This window comes from Nylanderia fulva, unplaced genomic scaffold (assembly GCF_048542155.1).
Source record: "Nylanderia fulva isolate GAGA-0341 unplaced genomic scaffold, ASM4854215v1 Scaffold7, whole genome shotgun sequence".
NCBI lineage: Eukaryota > Metazoa > Arthropoda > Insecta > Hymenoptera > Formicidae > Nylanderia > Nylanderia fulva.
This window is the reverse complement of record NW_028190807.1, coordinates 2,798,250-2,818,070: the sequence shown is the minus strand read 5'-3', so window position 1 is coordinate 2,818,070 and position 19,821 is coordinate 2,798,250. Positions and strand designations below refer to the sequence as shown.

The following is a 19,821-nucleotide window of genomic DNA, read 5'->3' as shown; positions in this document are numbered from 1 at the left end:
TTACGTACTTTTTACATCAATTTTCTCTTTTCTAGTTATTTTTAGCGTTACAAACATTTTTCCGCATGAGAGAAAAATAGAAAGAGAGAGAGAGAGAAAGAGAGAAACATTGGAATTAAAAATAAATTAAAATTTATTTCAATTTTTGCTTCTCTATCTACATTTTTATTGGAGCAAATACCACGGCAAAAAAATTCCAGCAAAATCGCTGTACTTATATATATTGCGTTTCTCATTTTAACCATTGAATTTTTTTCATAATACTCTTACTCGTGCCGTATAACTGTAACGCGAAACTATAATGCCTAGCTGGGTATTAAAACGCTAAACGTCGAGAATAAAAATTATGCAAATCAAATTTGGTTAAGCCCCCATGAAACGATTTAACTCGTATCAGTCGAATTAAATGAACGTTACGCGGCCGGGACAGTTTTTAATTCGTTTTACTTGTAGTACATGTGCTCGGGGGCTATTTCCCTGGTTCCGTGGGAATTCTAAAGCTCGACTACGAAAGTGCGGCACGTTAACGAAATTATCGAACGTAAGCATGCCGAATGCGGGCATTATTAAATGCCGCGGTGTCTCCGGCATTGGACGGCCTCCTGATGGCAGCAATTTGCTCTTCGTGCTCGTTGTTGCCCCCGTTTCTTTCCTCGCGCTGTTCGTTCCATGTTAATTGGCTTATCCGCCGGCGTTTCTGAAAAGGATTCTGACTTGTGCGGCATTTTCCTCCCCTTTTCTCCCCCGTTCCCCCGAGAAGTTTGGCTCTTGTTAATCCCGCACGTAGGTTCCTTCGCGTTTCGTTTCCACTTCGATCTTTTGGCCTTCTTTCTCATCTTCGAGATCGTAGTTTTCTAGTTCCCCAAACGGTTTGTAGACTTCTGATCGAACAAATCCCTGTTCGTCGTATCCTATTTATACATATCCGGATAAAGTGACGTTTTAAAGAGTGTTTCATTTTTTTAACATTTTTATTGCCTGTCTTACACTTTAAATTTATATTAACATTTTTATATAGTCTTTGTAATATTAAATTTAGAATGGATATTCGTTCGTAAAGACTATGAAAATTATCACCTTCCTCGATCATGCGAGCACGTATCAATCGATCTTTAAGAGTACGCTGAAGTTCTTCGCTAGCCTTTGTTAAGTTTTCTCGATTACCAAATTCCGTAGGAATGTCCGCGCTGGTCATAACGTCATCGAAAACTTTCTGATGCAAATTTTTGACAATAGCATTTACCATCATCGATCCCGCGGAGTCTATCCGTGGTGTATTAGAGTTCTCCCTTTTTTTACGATACCGTCTGTAAGCTTTCTATATAACATTTTTTATTATTTAATTCTATACGAATTTAGCATAAAATATAATGGATTTAATACTTTTTTTAGATAATGTAAAATAATTTTTCTATAACTTTATTTATACTAAATTTTTTTACTTGTATAACGGAAGCAGCTTCATTAGCTTTCATCTGCGTTAAATTTTCGACAATAGGGTCTACTACCACCATCGATTTCGTCGATTCTATCTGCGGTGTATTAGAGTTCTTTTTTTGACGATATCGTCTGTAAGCTTTCTACATATAACATTTTGATTATTGTCATTTAATTCTATATGAATTTAGCATAAAATATGATGGATTTAATAATTTTTTTTTATATAATAGAAGAAGAATTTTTTTATATAATATAAAATTTTTTTACTTGTATAACGGAAGCAGCTTCATTAGCTTTCATCTGCGTCAAATTTTCGACAATAGGGTCTACCACCATCGGTCTCGTCAATTCTATCCGCGATGCTTTTTTTTGACGATATTGTCTGTAAGCTTTCTACGTAACATTTTTGATTATTGTCATTTACTTCTATATGAATAAAATATAATGAATCTAATTGTTTTTTATCTAATCTAAAATAATTTTTCCATAACTTTATTTATACTAAATTTATTTACTTGTATAATCGAAGCAGCTTCATTAGCTTTTGTCTGCGTCAGTCCTGAGTCCTCGTACATCATATCTAACCAGGCTACTGCTTGAATGGTTTCGCTGGGTTCTATCATGTCTACGTCGTTTTCTTTCTCTTCTTTTTTCTTGTCATCTTCTTTCTCTTTTTGCACTGCAAATAATTGTGAAAATAATTTCGAAAATATATTTGTAATATGAAATGTGTGAGTACGGTACACGGTCGAGCAATTATTTACTCATTTTCATTTTTAAATTTCTCCTCGTATAGTATCCTCGATAAGTAGCCTGTATTAGAACGGCGGCTCTCGATGCTTCCGCTTGGGAAGCTCCGGCTTTCCTCAGGATCTCCATCGTCCTCGTTGCCGCTCGTTGCCATTGAACCATACCTTGGGACTCGTTTAACAACATTCTCTCGTAATGACCGCGGAAAGCTGCCTGATTGATGGCAACGAAAATGACTCAAGAAGCCGCGGTAACGATTATTACGGAGACCCATTAAGGCCTTACGTGATACTGATGCATACCTGTATTATCACGGCAGACTTCTCCGCCTGTTCCGCCGGTGTTCCCGTCGCTTCCAAAATACTCTGCAGAGATACCCTGGACTTTTCGTCGCAAGTATCATCTGCGAAAGGTCGAAAGGGAGGAATTTCTCTCGTTGCACTTTGTTCCCGTGTACTTTATAGCGTACATACAATTCCGCGTCTACCCGCAGCCGCAGAATTGTTTTTCTACATAATTCACCGTGTAATTACCGTCGCACACCTGGTACGCTTGCATGTCTACCGCGTCCAAGTACGCGCGGAATGCCCTCTGAACAAAAAGGAAGAGGAGAAAACGACCGAGAAATATTATTTAACTGTGCTAGGATCCCTATCTGGCACGCGACAGTAAATTCTATACCTGAATTCTGGGCGCAGCGCGAGCGATCTGCTCTAAACTCAAGCCGCTGCGATAAAGTATGCTCACGATGGCTTGGCTTCCCAGTAAAATATTGTTTACGACTTTCACCGCAACTAGAATGCAATTGTATGTATTATAGAATGTGATTCATAATGTATGAATTACAGCCATTTACGATTTTTACACGTGTATTTCATGATATGCGAATGACAATGAGCGATCATGGCAATCTTTTTGAATTTACATAATTAATCGTGGAATGAATCAGTGTGTTATATATACAATGTAATTTACATATACAGTAAGTATTACTATAGTTGTCCTAACGCTGTAATTAGTCTTTGGTTATAAGGAGTTGTGTATAATGTTAGAAATCTGGTATTGCAAAACTATTATGAATCACGTCGGATATACCTTTTGCATTTTCCCGTGTAATTAGAAGCGCTTCCACGTAATCAGCAATGAAGCAATAGATATTCCTCGGCTGCGAACGTAGAACCTTTACGAATCAAACAATAATTTAATCATCCTTTGACGGGACGGCAGTAAAAAGTCGAATAATAATTTCGTAGGGCGAACCTCGCGTGCGATGTCGGTGCATAGTTCGCGCAATCCTTCCGGGACCTTGTATATATGTTTAGCTTCATGTTTCTGGAGTAAAACGTTCATTTTCGTGATTATTGCTTTAACCGAGTTGCTTGAATTTATCGACTCTCGCTCTTATCGCAGGTAATACGATGTGCGAGAGTTGCTAACTTTTGATGATAACGAACATATGATGATGATGAGCTATACAAGGCGGCATAAAATGCAAGTAGCCCAAGTCAGGCAACGTTAGTTATCAGAAACACGTCGAGATTAAAATAATACAAATATGAACGTGAAGAAAGAGCAGATAGCAATATATTTATCATATTATTTGCTATTAGCTTCAAAGATATTAAAATCTTATGAATGAGATTATTTCACGATACGTATATATTTATTTATTTTGTTGAATGGTCATTATATTAATATAACGGTGTCATTCTAATTCCTTTTCCTCTGTCACGATACCACTCATCGAAATAATATATATAGATATAGATTATCGCAGGGCATTCCAAGTCACGATCCGGTTTGACTTGGGTCCCACCAGGATCAGTTCCTCGTTGACTTTGATCGCGCCATGTCGATGGCGCGCCTGCAATTATGAACGTACGCGTTGCATTATCAGTGATCTTGTTGTTAGTTTTACTACCGTCGTGTGAGTAACTTATATAACGTTTTCATGTAAAGTCTTGTTATTGTTTCTAATGCGATCATGCTCCACGGAGTTCTGTGCAAAAAACGGCCGCGAAAGTTGTGACTTCGAATATTGACACGATTTAATTGTGATATATATATATATATATATATATATATATATATATATATACCATATATATATTAAGAATCATATTTTTATTCATATTTCCAATTTATTTAATAATTCTTTGTGTTTTGTGGAATAATTCGAAAAATCGTGAAATTGATATAAATATAAATAATAATAAATGCAATAAAATATCTAAACGGATAATAATTATTATAATAAATATATGTAGCGAGCGATCAAAATATTTAACGTCAAGATGTTTTTAAATAATTTATCTGCGTTTTAAATCAAAATAAATTTAAAACATGTGGGAGAAACAAAACGTAATTTCTGCCTATGTTGAATGACTATTAAATATTCATAAACTGGCACGGTCACGAATACCGGTACCTGTTTACATTGAGCGGTTTTTGCTATAATCAAGAACCGAAGCGATCGTGCTTACATCGTGTATTTACGCATTATTAAATCTGAAGTCTTGAGTCATGTGTAAAAATTATTCCCTTCTTCATCTGTATATTTTCTTCTTTTTGTCATAAAGTGTACGATCAATCAGATTATTGATCAGATTTTTCTCTATTCATAAAAACATTAATTTAAATTATATAAATAGTATGTCAATATAATAATAAATTATATAAATATATATATTAATATAACGTTAATTACATAAATAGATATATAATATATATAATTATATTGTAATTAAATTTTTTTTAAATAATGCTATATTGAAGTTTTCAATTATTCGTGTTTAAAAAGAAAAGACCGATAAAAACCATTGTATAATGCTTAAACTGTCTGATATATATATATATATATATATATATATATATATATATATATATATATCAGACAGTTTAAGCATTATACAATGGTTTTTATCGGTCTTTTCTTTTTAAACACGAATAATTGAAAACTTCAATATAGCATTATTTAAAAAAAATTTAATATATATATATATATATATATATATATATATATCAGACAGTTTAAGCATTATACAATGGTTTTTATCGGTCTTTCTTTTTAAACACGAATAATTGAAAACTTCAATATAGCATTATTTAAAAAAAATTTAATATACGATAAAATATATTTTGCAAATGAATAAAAGCATTTAAGCAGAAATTATATACTTTCAGCATTGACTCAGAATTTCGATCGTATATATGATACTGAATACAATCTCCCTGATCGATACGTGGCAACCGCGAATGGCCCACCTGGTCAGTCCAAGTGGAACGAGAGAGGTTCTTCCGAACCATCAGGTCATAATAAATGGGAAGGTGATCACAGAGGACCACCAGGCGGTCGTGGGCCTCCCGGATTAGCGGGTGGCAATCCTCCAGGATTAAATGGTAAACGTCCTCCAGATAACGGAGTAAACATCGAAAGACTGTCCGAAGATGAGAAATATATAAATAATCAACAATCCACTCATAAATCTACTCGACCTACTGAAAGACGTCCTCATGGTCCGGATGATCGTACGTCCGATCATATATATATATTAATAATATGATATATGATCTGATAATAATATGATATATAGTATACAATAAAATATCTTTTGAAAATGAATAAAAACATTTAAGAAGAAATTGTACACTTTTAGCATCGACTCAGAATTTCGATCGTACATACGATACTGTATACAATCCTCCTGATCGATACGTGGCAACCGCGAATGGCCCACCTGGTCAGTCCAAGTGGAGCGAGAGAGGTTCTTCTAAACCACCAGGTCATAATAAATGGGAAGGTGATCGCAGAGGACCACCAGGTGGTCGTGGGCCTCCCGGATTAGCGGGCGGCAATCCTCCAGGATTAAATGGTAAACATCCTCCGGGTAACGGAGTAAACATCGAAAGACCGTCCGAAGATGAGAAATATATAGATAATCAAGAATCCACTCATAGACCTACTCGTCCTACTGAAAAACGTCCTTATGGTCCGGATGATCGTACGTCCGATTCAAACAGCAACTCGCAAAATCGACGATGCAGGTACGTCTAAGGTGAAAACATTAAATTTCTTATTAATAAAAAAATAAATCTCTTGTAATATAATTTATAATAATAAGTATTTTTTATTCGTGCTAGATCATAAGTTCAAGTATCTGACGAAAATATTTTAATTTAATTACTGTTAAACAGAGACAACGAGTTTCGTTGTAATAAGACTAACGAGTGTCTACCACAAAGTGTCAGATGCGATAAAAAAATTGATTGTCACGATGCCAGCGACGAAGCATTTTGTCTTGGGTAAGTTAAATACTCCTTTAACTACGTATATGTCTTTAATTCACATTTATGCATTTTTTATAAACATACATATATATGAATGAATCTAGTAATGACAAGATTTTATTTTTTTTTATCGTCTTCTTTACTTTTTAATTTTGTAATATAAATCTTAGATTTACAATTAAGCACAATTCGTGGAATTATAGGAACAGATTTGGAGAAAATGGCTGTGTCTTGCCTGAACAACCGGAAAATGGAAATTACGTATTGGATGGTTGCGATAGTTGCACTAAACGTCCAGGCGATATAGTTCCCTTAAAAAGCATTCTTACTTATAATTGTAAAAACAATTATTTACTGAGCGGAAACACCATTTCCGTTTGTGCCAACAACGAATGGTCTGAACCACTTTCGTGTTACAGTGAGTTTTATTTTGGTGATATTAATTTCTGAAAATGCCAAAATAAAGTTTATATAAAAATAAAATTTTTTTAATTAATCGGAAAATAATCTATGTGTCGTACAATATAAGAATTATTACTTACCTTCTCTTCAATTATTATCTTCGTAGAAGTCTGCCCATCGTTAAACAGCACGAGCGTAGACATTTCCTGCAGCTACAAGGAACAAACAGTGTCCTGCGGCGTACGTATACTGCCTGGTACACGGGCTGCGCTTGCCTGTAAATCATCTTATAAATTACCTTTAACGAACGATCCGGCTTACAGAGAGATCACGTGTCTTGACGATGGTTTATGGGATCGTCGCCTTTTTCGCTGTCTACCCGGTATTTGTCACTCGCATATTTCTTATAGACAAGAACAAGAAGTCTTTTGACAAATTAAATATTCCCCTTGCCATTATTAATCAACTAAATATGTACAATAGAAATTTTTTCTTCAGTAATTACAATTTATATACATTACGAGATTATAGTTTCGTAATATTTTTTTCGGCTTGTAATTCAATTACTTTACGTATCATAAAAAATAAAGAAAGGCGGAAATATTAAAAAAATATAAAAAATATAAAAATATATATTTCTGTTTACAATTGCAGAATGCGGGACGACCACTGCACGCGGTAATACTTTAATCGTAAACGGATTCGAAGCTAAAGTAGGAAAATTTCCCTGGCACGCTGGTGTTTACGTCAAGAAATCACGCACGAATGAATACGAGCAGATATGCGGTGGCACTCTCATTAGCAGCTACCTCGTCATAACAGGTAAATTATCGCGAGTATGGATGATCATATTCTTATTGTTTACTCTTTTTATATGTATTCACAGCGGCTCACTGCGTTTACGATGAAGTCAACAATGAACTTAATGACGCGCGAAATTATGCTGTGGCCACCGGCAAACATAATCGTGATTGGAACGCGAGAGAGAAATATGCGCAGAAGTCATCGGTGGAGAGTATTCGATCGGGCGGCAGATATATGGGGGCGAGAGGTAATTTTGCCGACGACATAGCCCTATTGAAATTAAAGACACCCTTTGAGCTGACTACCTTAGTGAAACCAGTGTGTATGGATTGGGACAATGAATATGAAAGGGACCAGCTGCAAATGGGCCAAGTCGGCAAGGTAACGCTGATCTAATATGAATCGTGGGAACAAATTGATCGTCTTAACGTTTAAGTTAAATTAATCGCGAGGGTGCTTTGTAGACGAACGAAAATACATTCGGGAAACTAATAGCTATTAATTACATCAACGACATGGTTTTGAATTAAATTTTGGCCGCGTATATGTTGGGATATCGTTACAGCATCCTCGCGTTAATTGACAAAATCTATACGCGTACATTTTCGAGAACCTATATATATTGATTGAATAGACTATCTAATTTTTGTGGAGCAGAGGATTAGAAAACGGTTCGTTTCGCGCGTTCAGGGAGCGAGGGAGAATCAAACGTAAAGAGAAAATAGAACGGACTCGTGAGCTCACTTCGTGATTTCAGGTGGTCGGTTGGGGCAAAGACATTAGAGGCGAATCCACCAGGAACTTACAGGAAATTGACATGCCGTTCGTGCCGTACCAACAGTGTTTGTCCGCAGTGCCTGTAGATTTCCGAGGATACCTCACGTCCGACAAATTCTGTGCCGGTCGTTTGAACGGTAAGTCCGTGTGTGTGCAAATAATTGTGAGATTTATTCACATAGTAGATACATAAATCTTTCGCGATATCGTCGTAATGATTTAATTTGTTAATGTTGAATTTTTTATGATAGCAATTCTTTGTCAAGAGAAGATAATTGCATACTTTTTATTAATTTTTCATATTCAATTATACGTAATAAAAATAATTGCACAATTGTCAGGTTCGAGTGTCTGCGAAGGAGATAGTGGTGGAGGTTTATGCTTCGAGAAGGATGGTGTTTGGTACATTCGTGGTGTCGTAAGCGTAAGCCCAGCCAAAAAAGGTAGTTGCGATTACAACTCATATGTTGGATTTACCTCCGTTAGTCGCTTCCGTGATTGGATTCGCGAGGCTTATGTCAATGAGTAACAAGGATATTTTTGGAGAGGAATGAGTTGATTAGATGATGAGTAGATGTGACGTACGAAATAACAATAAGGAAACGGCAAGAAAACAGTAAGGAAACAGATAAATAATTGTACATATTCTTCAAAATCTTAATATTGGTTGATAAAAATATAAAAAAAGTTAGAATTTTAAAGATTTACGTGATAAAGTTCATTTACATTTTGAAAGCATAATGTTATAGACAACTGAAAAATATTAATTAAAAATTATATGTACGTGAATTTATAAAAAAATTTTATAATAAGACACTATAATAAATATTACTGTACTACTATTGTAATATGTTTGCAAATAAATAAATGAAAAAAATTATTACTTTTGTTCCATTAGGTTGGTGCATATCGATATTTTTTTAAAAGTTACCATTAATTATCCGCCATTGTCCTTAATAATGTAAGATCATTTTAAATTTAAGTTTTTAATTTGCTGAAACTTTGTTTTTTATATCTATTTCGAAAATATAATCTATCTCTATCATCTCCATCTTGTTATAGGCACCATGAAAAATTAACTAATTAATTCTTAGAAAAAATAAGTTGATCCGCATCTTTTGTATATTACAAAATTTGTGTTATCTTGCAGTAAATAATAATGCTGCTCGTAGATTTTGTTCTGTAAATATACCAGATAAATTAATATGTTAGTTTTCAGAAAAATGAAGATAAATCGTTAAACACGAGAAAGTCCTATTAATCTTTATCATCGACGTTCTGTTAATAAAATATAGATATGTTGTGGATGGTAATTATTCTTTCGCAATTACAGCATTTCTTCGGTAACATAAACGAGAAATATTCACATTTACTTCAACATTGGTTTTTCTGATTGCTATCAATTACTAGCGAATCCTAACATCGATAATGGGGAGGTTTCTGCAAAATTATTTAATTAATATTTTTTGTTTTATACTTAGCTTTTACTCCAGGATCAACGACAAATTTTTTTTAATTTGCAAGGGGGAGGTTTAACCACAAAGTTTATCGCAACAGTATTCTTATTTATAGTTGTGAAAAAATTACGTATTAAGCGGAAACGCAATTTCCGTCTGTATCAATCTCACATGGTCCGAATTGCCTTCGTGTGTAAATAAGTTTATTTGACGATATTCACTTTTGAAAATATAAGATAGAGAGTTTATATACAAGCAAAATATTTTGTTTAATCATAAAATTTTACAAAATATAAAATGTATCACTTACTCTTTCGATGTTTCTTTTTTTATTTTAGAAGTCTGTTCATCATTAAGAAGCACGAGCGTAGGTATTTCATGTAGTCGTAAGGGAGAAATAATGTCCTGCAACAATTTTGTATTGCCTGGTATGTACACAAGCTATACATTTGCGTGTAAACCATCTTGTAAATTACCAGTAACAAATGATCCAGGTTACGGAGAAGTTATATGCCTGGACAATGGTACATGGGATAATCACATCTTTCGTTGTCTACCAAGTATTTGTCATTTATATGCATTTGGTATAATATAAAAAAATTACAAATTAACATTTTCTGTGCCTAGTAAAGTTATTTATCAAAGATTGCATTGATTTGTCTCCTTGACAATACTTATATATACAAAATTGTAATTTATGATCTGCTAGTTTACATAATTACCGTCATATCACAAATCGGATCAACAATGTTTTACTTAATTAGAGTGCGGGACGTCCATCGCACGCGGTCAGACTTTAATTGTAAATGGATATGAAGCTAAAGTGGGAGTATTTCCCTGGCATGTTGATATTTACGCCAACCAACAATCGGATAATTATAAACAGATATGCGGCGGTACTCTTATTAGTAGCAATCTCGTCATATTCGGTAAATTGTCGTGAGAGAATAATTATTTTACTTTCAATGTTTATTCTTATTGTTTTTTATTTTTGTTCGCAGCACACTTAATCAGCAGCTTATTATAATATGGTCTAGATGCACTTTGAGCATTATTATTATCCAACTTTTCTGATGTTCATAACTATCTATTCCATTATTATCCACTTTCGCTACTTAGGCCAACAAGGTAAAAACCGAATAAAAATTATAAGTCCACAGTATAGGACCAATGAAGCGCATAGGATCATGCCTTCCGAAAGAAAAAATCGAGAAAAAAGGGTAAGTGAAACAATGATGAATTGAATATGATTTTTCCTGTCTTAAATTATTTACAAATAATTTATTTAATAATTACTCGTAAATGTTACTCGTAAGAATCAATTAATTTGTTATTAATGAAATTTAGAGCAATTGATTCTATGAGTTTTATAGAATACGATTAAAGGATATTCTGTTACATATATATTTAAGAATAGAAAGAGAATCAGAGAGAAAATAAAACGGATGTGTGAATTTACTTCGTGATTTCAGGTGGTTGGTTGGGGCAAAGATATTACAAGTGAATTTACCAAGAACTTACAAGAAATTGAAATGCCATTCGTGCCTTATCGTCAATGTTTGTCCGCAGTGCGAGACTCGAGATTTCCGAGGATACATCACAAACGATAAAAATTCTATGCTGGTCATTTGAACGATGAGTTCATGTATGCGAATAATTGTGAGATTTACTCAAGCTTATGCAGTTTTTTTTTAAATTGTCGTAATGATTGATGATATCTATTTAACGATAAATTACATATGACTTTATAATAATGCATTGATTATGTCACAACAATGAAATGTTTGCACATTTTTTCTATTAGTGATTCATCATATTTAATGAAAATATATATAATTGCGCAATATATTATATATATATATATTTTTTCTTTTTAGGTTCGAGTGTTTGCGATGGAGATAATGGCGGTGGTATAGGCTTCGAGAAAAACGGTATTTGATATCTTAGTTTCGTTTGAATAACAATAATTGTGATATTAGTAGTGCATTTGTAGTTATAAACGCACGTGTTATAATCTCGATGATTTTGATCGTTACTGGTTTTACTACTGTCACATGAATAATTTACATAATTTTAATTTCGAGCAAGAAGTTATCGTTAAAATTCATACATATAGCAATATGATTTGAATATAAAATTAAAAATTATATGTTTATCCACTGCTCTTCTGTAGCATTGAATAATCGAATATGTCGTCCTCTAGAACGAATAGTGAAATTAATTTATATAAAAATATTATGTGTCATACTTTTTGAAACACATATTTTTATATATAATATGTGATATGTTTAATATTTAGATATTCTGATCATATGTAATCATAATATATGATAATTTTGATACATAATTGAAATATTCTAGTAAATGCTTTTCACATAAGTTTATTCTTATTTTTATGAAATACCTATTATGAATTAAGCAATTGTGGTGAGCCTTGTTAAACGTCCTAATGATTTAATTCTCGAAATCAGTTTTCTCATTTATACTTGTAGAGACAATTAGCTAAATTAGATAGAAATTAGATATAAGAGATTAGATAATTAGTAAAAATTTAGCTAAATACCTCATTTTGGTTTAAATCAATTAGAAATAGTTTACATCGCCTTCGTATATCTTAATAAGTTTATTAAGTTTATTTATTTTTATATATTTAAAAAAATGTTAAATAACAAATGCAATTATAACAATGTATTTCTGTTATTTAATGATTTGATAAATGCAAAATCTTACATGTATTATTTATCTTTCTCTGTGTTTATCTCTGCAGAAATTTGTTTACCGTTAAGAAGCACGAGCGTAGACATTTCTTGCTGTCATAAAGAAGAAATGGGGTCTTGCCAAACATGTATTATGTCTAGTAAAGGGAATACTAGCTTGAAAACCATCTTATACATTACCCTTAACAAATAATTCGACTTTCTGGAAGATCACATGTCTTAATAATGATTTATGGAATAATAATTTATATTTATGGAATAATTATGTTTTGCATTGTCTACCGAGTATTTATCATTTTCATGCTTTTGCTTTTGTAAAAACAAAAAAATTTGACGTAATATTTTTCATACTTATTGCAGTTATCTATTAATAGATTATTGACAGATTTTTTGTTTAAATTATTTTAATTACCTGTAAAAGAATTTTGTGCTTTATTTTTTGACTGGTAATTTACAATTTGACATGTAATGCAATTGTCGTATTCTAAAAATATCAATAAAATTCTACTTAATTAAAATGCAAGACATCCATCACAGTCAATTTTTGATCGTAAATGAATTTCTAAATCAAAGTAGGGATATTTCCTTATTTAGCATACTTTATATTTAAGTATGCTAAAACGAATGCAAGCCAATACAAGTAAATATATGTAGTGACACTTTAATTAATAGGAATCTCGTTATATTAGCTAAATTACACAATATGAATAAATTATTTCATTATCTTATCAATAATTTATTTTGAGCGCTCACTATTTTTACGATGAGATTTTTCATAAACTTAATGAGCTCATGGATTATGTTTATCACTCAAGCAAATGTCGCGATTGAACTCTATAGAAAATTATAGCCAGAATTATTAGTGAAAAAAATTCGAATAAGTGAAGAATACATATGGCTGAGAAATATTTTCGTTCATGACTAAACTTTGTGATAGCGAGAGATACATTTACAGATGACTACTTCAGTAAATCCTGTTTGTAATGACTGGGATAACCAGTACAGAGAGGCAACGGCTGCAAGTTGGATAAATTGGCAAGGTAACAGTAGTAGCCAAGTATCAATTGATTAACTGGCCACTTTAGTGCAGTTTGATTAATTGCGTGACCGCTTTGTAATCGACTAAATGTTTATTCGAGAAACTAACAGTTGTTGACTACATTAATGGTTTTGAACTAAACTTTGACCGTATATATACTGAAATATTGTTATATTGCTTCTATAAATATATATATAAAGGCAGAGATTATTTTTTATTAATTGGAAACATTCTGGGAGCGGAAAAAATTCGAAAAAGAATTTGATCATAAATAAGGACCACCCTAAAAATATATGTACATGTACTATATACATACATATGTATACATGTACATATATTGTAATTTTTAAAATTCATTGTCGGTAGAAAGTAGTAAAATATGTAGATTCTAGCATTTAATACTTAAAGAGAAAAGAAAAGAATTGCCTAATCAGATGAAACGATCCTCGCCAGTCTCGACCGTATCACATACTATGGTACTGTGGTCTGTGGCTTGATTTTGATTCCCTTCATTCTTGGGTGTAAAGTTTGCTTTCGTCACAAGTTGGTGACACCATGCAGAGTCTTGTGGTCAGTGGTGCGCAGTACACACTGCGCAGCTTGTAATCGGTGGTGAGGATTAGTTTCATTCTAGACGTGCAGCATTACAGACGCATGGGACGCTGACGCTAGTGGAAAGGATAGAAAGAGAGAGATGTTGGGTCTCGTCAGCTGAGATACTTTGGCTTTCTTGATTTCGCCATCAGGTGGCGACAGCGATTATCTCACGCGAGATGTGTAGGGGGATATATGAAGACGCGAGTCTAATGGAAAAAAACACAGGTATTTGATCAAAATTTTTGTAGACTTTTTGCATTTTCTGTTAAAGATTTTAACTATTGAATTTTTATGCATTGCATAATTAATATATTTTTATGCGTGTAATGTAATGTTTTATGCATTTATTACATTTTTTTATTTTTTATCAAAGCATAACTTTGATGCCAGTCGATTTTTGAGAATTATACTTATTCTATATATTTTCGAACAAATCTCCTTCAAGCCTTAATTAATTATATTAATATTAACAATAAGTCATATGAAGTATCGCGCGCGCTATTAGAATGAAGTTGCTGATGTTTGTAGAATAGCCTCGGCTATTACCAAAACGTCGCGAAACCAGGTAGTTCGAGCTGCGTCCAGTTATGATTAATTAGTAAGCATAATTGTTTGTAACCTTTATATAATATTTATCAATCGCATATCATAATTTCAACGTTCATATGTAATTGTAATTGTGAAACGCATATTTCGCGAGAAATTTGATGACAAAATCTCTTGCCACCAACCTAATAATCTTTCTCGCGCGCGCGAATGTATTGCGAATGTCCGTGGATATATACGTTAATTCTAGCTTACATATTTATATTATGTATGTATAATGCAAAATAATAAAATTATTCTAATATATGTATGTATTTAATTTGTTCCAGATAGAATTGTGTGATACACAGTGTCGGGAGTGTCGTGTAAAGTGTCGCGCGTTGGGAGTGCCGTGTAAAGTTTCGCGTGTCGGGAGTGCCGTGTAAAGTGTCGGGCGATTGTAATTATTCATGTTTTCGCGAGTGTCGTGAGTGCTACGAAGGACCAAGAGAGGAGGAGGTCCGGGGAGGCATCGGGCAACAGCGAAACAACTGTGAGGTATGCAAAATAAAAATCAAAAAATTTTTTTAAAACTGTATTGAGATATTCGATCGTTACCAAATTAAAAAAAAATATATATAACACACACACACACACACACACACACACACACACACACATGTATGTACATATAATAATTTGAATATTTTGTTTTCAGATCAATGTGCTGTGTATTACGACTCTGCTATTGCACGTCATCGGTGAGTGAGAATTTTTTTAACATTTTTATAGCGGTAATAGGGGTGTGTGAAGCGTCTCATTTCGTACAAATTTATAAATAATTCAGAGTTTTGGCATTATTTTTAATAAGTCTAGAGTTCTTCACTGTTTAAACAAACAATTTTGATGATTAAATCAAAGAAAATGCCTAAGAACAAACTGATGTCAATTTCATGTAACATCTTATTTTGTCCTATGATATTTTCCTTTTATCAATAAGTAATTGTTTAAATTTAAAAGATTTATAGTTTCTACAAGAGTCGAAAATTGAATTGTCAAAAATCAAGCAGTTTCACTTTGATATGTTTAAGTGAGAGATTTCCTGATGTTTATTTGGTTTTAATTAATATTATTTTATTTTTAGAGTTCAGAATTTTTCTTAGAACTCTTGTAGAATTTTTTAGAATTGTTTAAAATAAAATTTAGAATTGAATTTGTAGAATCTTTTATGATCTTCCACGAAATGATATCCTAGCTTCACACACTCCTTCTCACAAGATTGCGTAATTATTTTTACTTCAATTATTCAATTTCATAAATGAACACTTTTATGTGTAAAATCCTTTTGAAAGCAACCTTGTTTCCACGTAAGTAACAATTCTATTGTCATATAACAACGTTTAGTGCGCTTTCGTACATTCCACACGCGTTCTACATTTTGTTAGTTGCAATCAAAGGTAAATCGAGCTGTATCGAGCTGTATCGAAATGCAATCGAATGACGAGCGTTGTGATGAATGTTCTGTAGGACGGTTTTATCTGACAGAAATCTAAATTAGTAACGTACCGCGTTTTATTTACAGCAGCGTCTCGTCATTCATAACGCAAAGCCTCGCGTCGTCGAGGACTTTCCCTTTTTTTGTTGTCTCACAATCAGTATCGCGCCTGTGCCGCAGAAATTTCCCACTGGTATTGAGATTATCTTTAAATGGCATCGATACCCACATGAATTTTGTTTTGCGAGCTTACTGTCTCCTCGATAAATTGAGTTCCGGAGTTTGATGACGTATCGGTTGCAGGCAGAGAGCTATTCGAGCTTCATATTTCCCACGAATTCAACGAAATCACGTTTCCACGATGGTTACGTGCACTACTCGTTAAATAATTAATACTCTGCAACGTTTATTGTTGAAACAATAATGTTGTGTAAACGGATGCTTTAATATTTTAAAATATTCTACGTATATATACATGCATTATGTATATATGTACATATTGTGCACATGTACAATATGTACGATTGTTTTAGAAAGGAAGCGCATGTATACAATATGAAAACATATAGCAAACTCTCATTAGCAATTAATTATTTAATTAGAACTATCTTATAGCGCGCGCGCGTAATACACATAATACACGCTGGGATATTTGCATTCAGCAGTGTCAGATACGCATGCGGATACATGTGTTTGTATCTGGGAATCCGCGTTTGCTCCCTACAAGATTCATACATTAACAGGATGTGTTCGTTTGTTCATCGGTAAACCGTAGTATGATCATTACACTAAAGGTAGAAGCGAGTAATAGAACGCGCACACGCGAACTAGCCCGATAAAGCTCGATCGATATCTTGGCAAGGAAATCTAGTTTGAGACAGAGGCAGTTTTCATGCACTTGCCAAATACACGCAACATATCTGAGACACAAGCAAATATACTTTCGAAATATTATATTCACGAAAATATCGCACAAAATATTACATTATCACTTTATTCTAGAAAGCTATATCAATCCCTCCCGTGTCTCGATAATAATTATTCGTTCTTCTTCTTGTTTTTCTTCTCTTTTGACAGGCATTTATTAATAAAATCTTGTAATTGTCTGAAGTGTGATATCTCTTGTAAATTTTTCGACGTTCCTTTGAACTCACTTTGCAGAACGTTATATATATAGACGTGGCCGACCGGGTGTCGGAGTAATTGAAACAGAACGAACTTATTAGGACGACTCGTTTCCATTTCCTTCTTCGTCGTCACCATCGTCAGCGCGACGCTTTTGTGCATTAACACCGGACGAGCGTTTTAGCGCGGTCCGTTATATCCCGGCCCCGGATCGCGCGCGAGTGTATTTTTCTTTGGGCTTTTAATTAGTCCGGTCATTAATTAAACACATCTCTCTCTCCTTCAGGTACCCGCCGTCGACATCCGGCGTGCGCGCGCGCGCGCTCGCGCGTCCTCTTGCTCATCTCTTGCACTTCAACGTTCACCATCCCTGTTCTCTCGCGGCTATCCGCTCTCTTCCTGCATTGCTCTCCCGGCACTGCTCTTCCTACCGCCTCTTCCTCTACCGGGCGTTACCTCGCAACACTTCAGGAATTTTAATTTCGCCCTAACGTGTAAACACGCCGGCGCCAATTTATTTCACCACGGGGAGCGTTTTAAAAGGGAGGTTCGGGCTTGGCCGACCTCGCTTTCTCCCGCTCGCAGTCTGTTTGCCCTTAACTTTAATTCTCCCTCCCTCTCTTTCCCTTGTCTCCGACAACTAGATGCCTTTCGCGATTTACGGTATTGCGAAATAGCCGTCGACCTTGGTGTGAAGGAAATCGAGGGCTATAAAGTATCAGTAAATGCATTTGTTAACGTGGTTGAAATTGTTAAAGAATGGTATTTGAGAGATATAATACGAATTTCATACTTACTAAATAAAATTATAATATAAAGTATCATCTATTATATGTGTATATATTTTCTATTTATGTCAAACTTTTATATTACAAGAAGACATTTTTTTTTTAGAATTTTTCATGTTAATTTATTAAATAATATATGGTATAAAGAAATAAATGGCGCGTGTGTAGCGTGTGTTTTATAATATTCTAGTGCTTTAAAAAATAACTCTAAAACAATTAAAATAATTAAAGCAGCTGAATGATGCATATGCATACACATATGTATAATATGTGTACAATAATTATAAATTTATATAAAATATTACTTATACTTTATCGATAAAAAGAAAAGATAAAATTCCACCACTTTATATAATCGTAGAAATAACCGATCTGGTCATCCAGCGGTGGCTGACCATTCGCTTGATTCGTTCTACTGTGAGAAAGCGTGCATGTTCTGCTCATGGCGGATAAGCGAAATCGCTCTACGTCGGATGATTAGTGCCGAGCTTAACAGCGTGGAATAATGCCTGGGATTACGATAATTAAAGAGTGTGATTAGTTTTATTGGCCGACCGTAATAACGAACGAGGAAAGTCTCCGGCGGGCGAGGAAAATTCTGTTTTAACTTATAAATGTACTTCTCGCATTTTATTCGTCTTCTTCCTCACCTCAGTTTTCTGTCAAATGAATTTTCCCGCGTAACGGGACAATATATTTCAGTTACCGATAATCTGATAAATCGCATCTTGTCGCCGCTTAATCGCGACGTGATGGGATAAACCGTTTAGTGCCCTTATTTAGCGACATTATATGCGGCTAAAACGCCGCTTCTCCGGTATTCGGGTCAAAAGGCTGCGCTCCTTTCAGCTTAGCGGTACCGGTGCAGAAAATGGAACAAACACACTCCGTGATAATTTAACCCGAGTTCCGAGCCGGGAATATTTCTTCACGGACTTATCCTTTGAAATCCTTTAATGGGAATTCTTTGCGACGACTGCGAGATGACTTAACTCAGTGATAATATTATTGTACTTGGCCTGAAACTTGGTAAGGACTCTTGGTACGTAAGAGAAACGAGAGCTGTTTCGAGAAAGGGGAAACGGTCAATGTAACTTTTCTAACGGCGATGAACGCCTTGGAAATTAATCAGCTGGAGGTAATTGGATCTCAATGTGCTCTTTTAAACTTAGTTTTGTTGCAATATTTTTAAAAGCGAGTCCCGTCATTGAAATTGTAATTTCGCGACAACTGCTCCGTGGATTCAATTATGCTAGAGCTACAACTCTTTCCTATCTCGTCGCTCGATTTCGTAGTCAGTTTCGCGAGGCGACGCGAACGAAACAAATCGTCCGATCGACATCCACAGAGGATAACGTTACTATCGATAATCTTATTGTGATTCTCCATTCACTCCGATTTATCGTTGTACCAGGCGAATTCGTACGGTCGTTGAGCTCGAATATGCGGCTGGGCGAATCGATCCAGCCAGTTGCACGAGAAAGCGACTTTTGGGCGGAAGAGAGACGAGCGGAAACAAGACCGCGCGACGATGATAAAAAGAAGACTACCTGGTGAAACTGTTCCGCGAGCGAAAGCACGAAACGAAAGGTAAGATAATGGAAAGTCGAGAAGAGCG

At 34.3% G+C, this 19,821-nt stretch overlaps 2 protein-coding genes and 1 long non-coding RNA gene across 3 annotated transcripts; 1 reads left to right on the top strand and 2 right to left on the bottom strand.

The window, feature by feature from the left end:
• Positions 1-161: 161 nt before the first annotated feature.
• LOC114934630 (uncharacterized) lies at positions 162-2,555 on the bottom strand. The gene is made up of 6 exons (XM_085488505.1): positions 2,205-2,555; positions 1,956-2,119; positions 1,708-1,833; positions 1,443-1,580; positions 1,078-1,318; positions 162-911 (listed from the first exon to the last, which is right to left on the bottom strand). Exons 1-6 carry the CDS (start codon positions 2,374-2,376, stop codon positions 772-774), a joined length of 981 nt encoding a protein of 326 aa, XP_085344631.1. The 5' UTR covers positions 2,377-2,555; the 3' UTR covers positions 162-771.
• Positions 2,556-4,005: 1,450 nt separating this feature from the next.
• LOC114934637 (modular serine protease-like) lies at positions 4,006-9,310 on the top strand. Its single transcript, XM_029307324.2, has 10 exons — positions 4,006-4,117; positions 5,374-5,718; positions 5,847-6,234; positions 6,385-6,492; positions 6,681-6,895; positions 7,046-7,261; positions 7,534-7,701; positions 7,766-8,064; positions 8,441-8,597; positions 8,802-9,310. The coding sequence occupies exons 1-10, from the start codon at positions 4,063-4,065 to the stop codon at positions 8,987-8,989; spliced, it is 2,139 nt and encodes a 712-aa protein (XP_029163157.2). The 5' UTR covers positions 4,006-4,062; the 3' UTR covers positions 8,990-9,310.
• On the bottom strand, positions 6,683-7,708 carry LOC146720401 (uncharacterized). The gene is made up of 2 exons (XR_014926080.1): positions 7,020-7,708; positions 6,683-6,923 (listed from the first exon to the last, which is right to left on the bottom strand). It is a non-coding gene; the product is annotated as an uncharacterized LOC146720401 (long non-coding RNA).
• Positions 9,311-19,821: the final 10,511 nt, after the last annotated feature.

Bases quoted from the DNA above. Each gene is read 5' to 3' on its own strand.
- LOC114934637 (XM_029307324.2), top strand. From the start codon at position 4,063: ATGAACGTACGCGTTGCATTATCAGTGATCTTGTTGTTAGTTTTACTA. The intron at 8,065-8,440 runs GTAACGCTGATC...TCGTGATTTCAG, and splicing joins AAATGGGCCAAGTCGGCAAG to GTGGTCGGTTGGGGCAAAGA. The intron at 8,598-8,801 runs GTAAGTCCGTGT...CACAATTGTCAG, and splicing joins CTGTGCCGGTCGTTTGAACG to GTTCGAGTGTCTGCGAAGGA.
- LOC114934630 (XM_085488505.1), bottom strand. From the start codon at position 2,376: ATGTTGTTAAACGAGTCCCAAGGTATGGTTCAATGGCAACGAGCGGCA. The intron at 1,834-1,955 runs GTAAATAAATTT...AATGTTACGTAG, and splicing joins AAGCTGCTTCGATTATACAA to AAAGCTTACAGACAATATCG. The intron at 912-1,077 runs GTGATAATTTTC...ATGTATAAATAG, and splicing joins TGCTCGCATGATCGAGGAAG to GATACGACGAACAGGGATTT.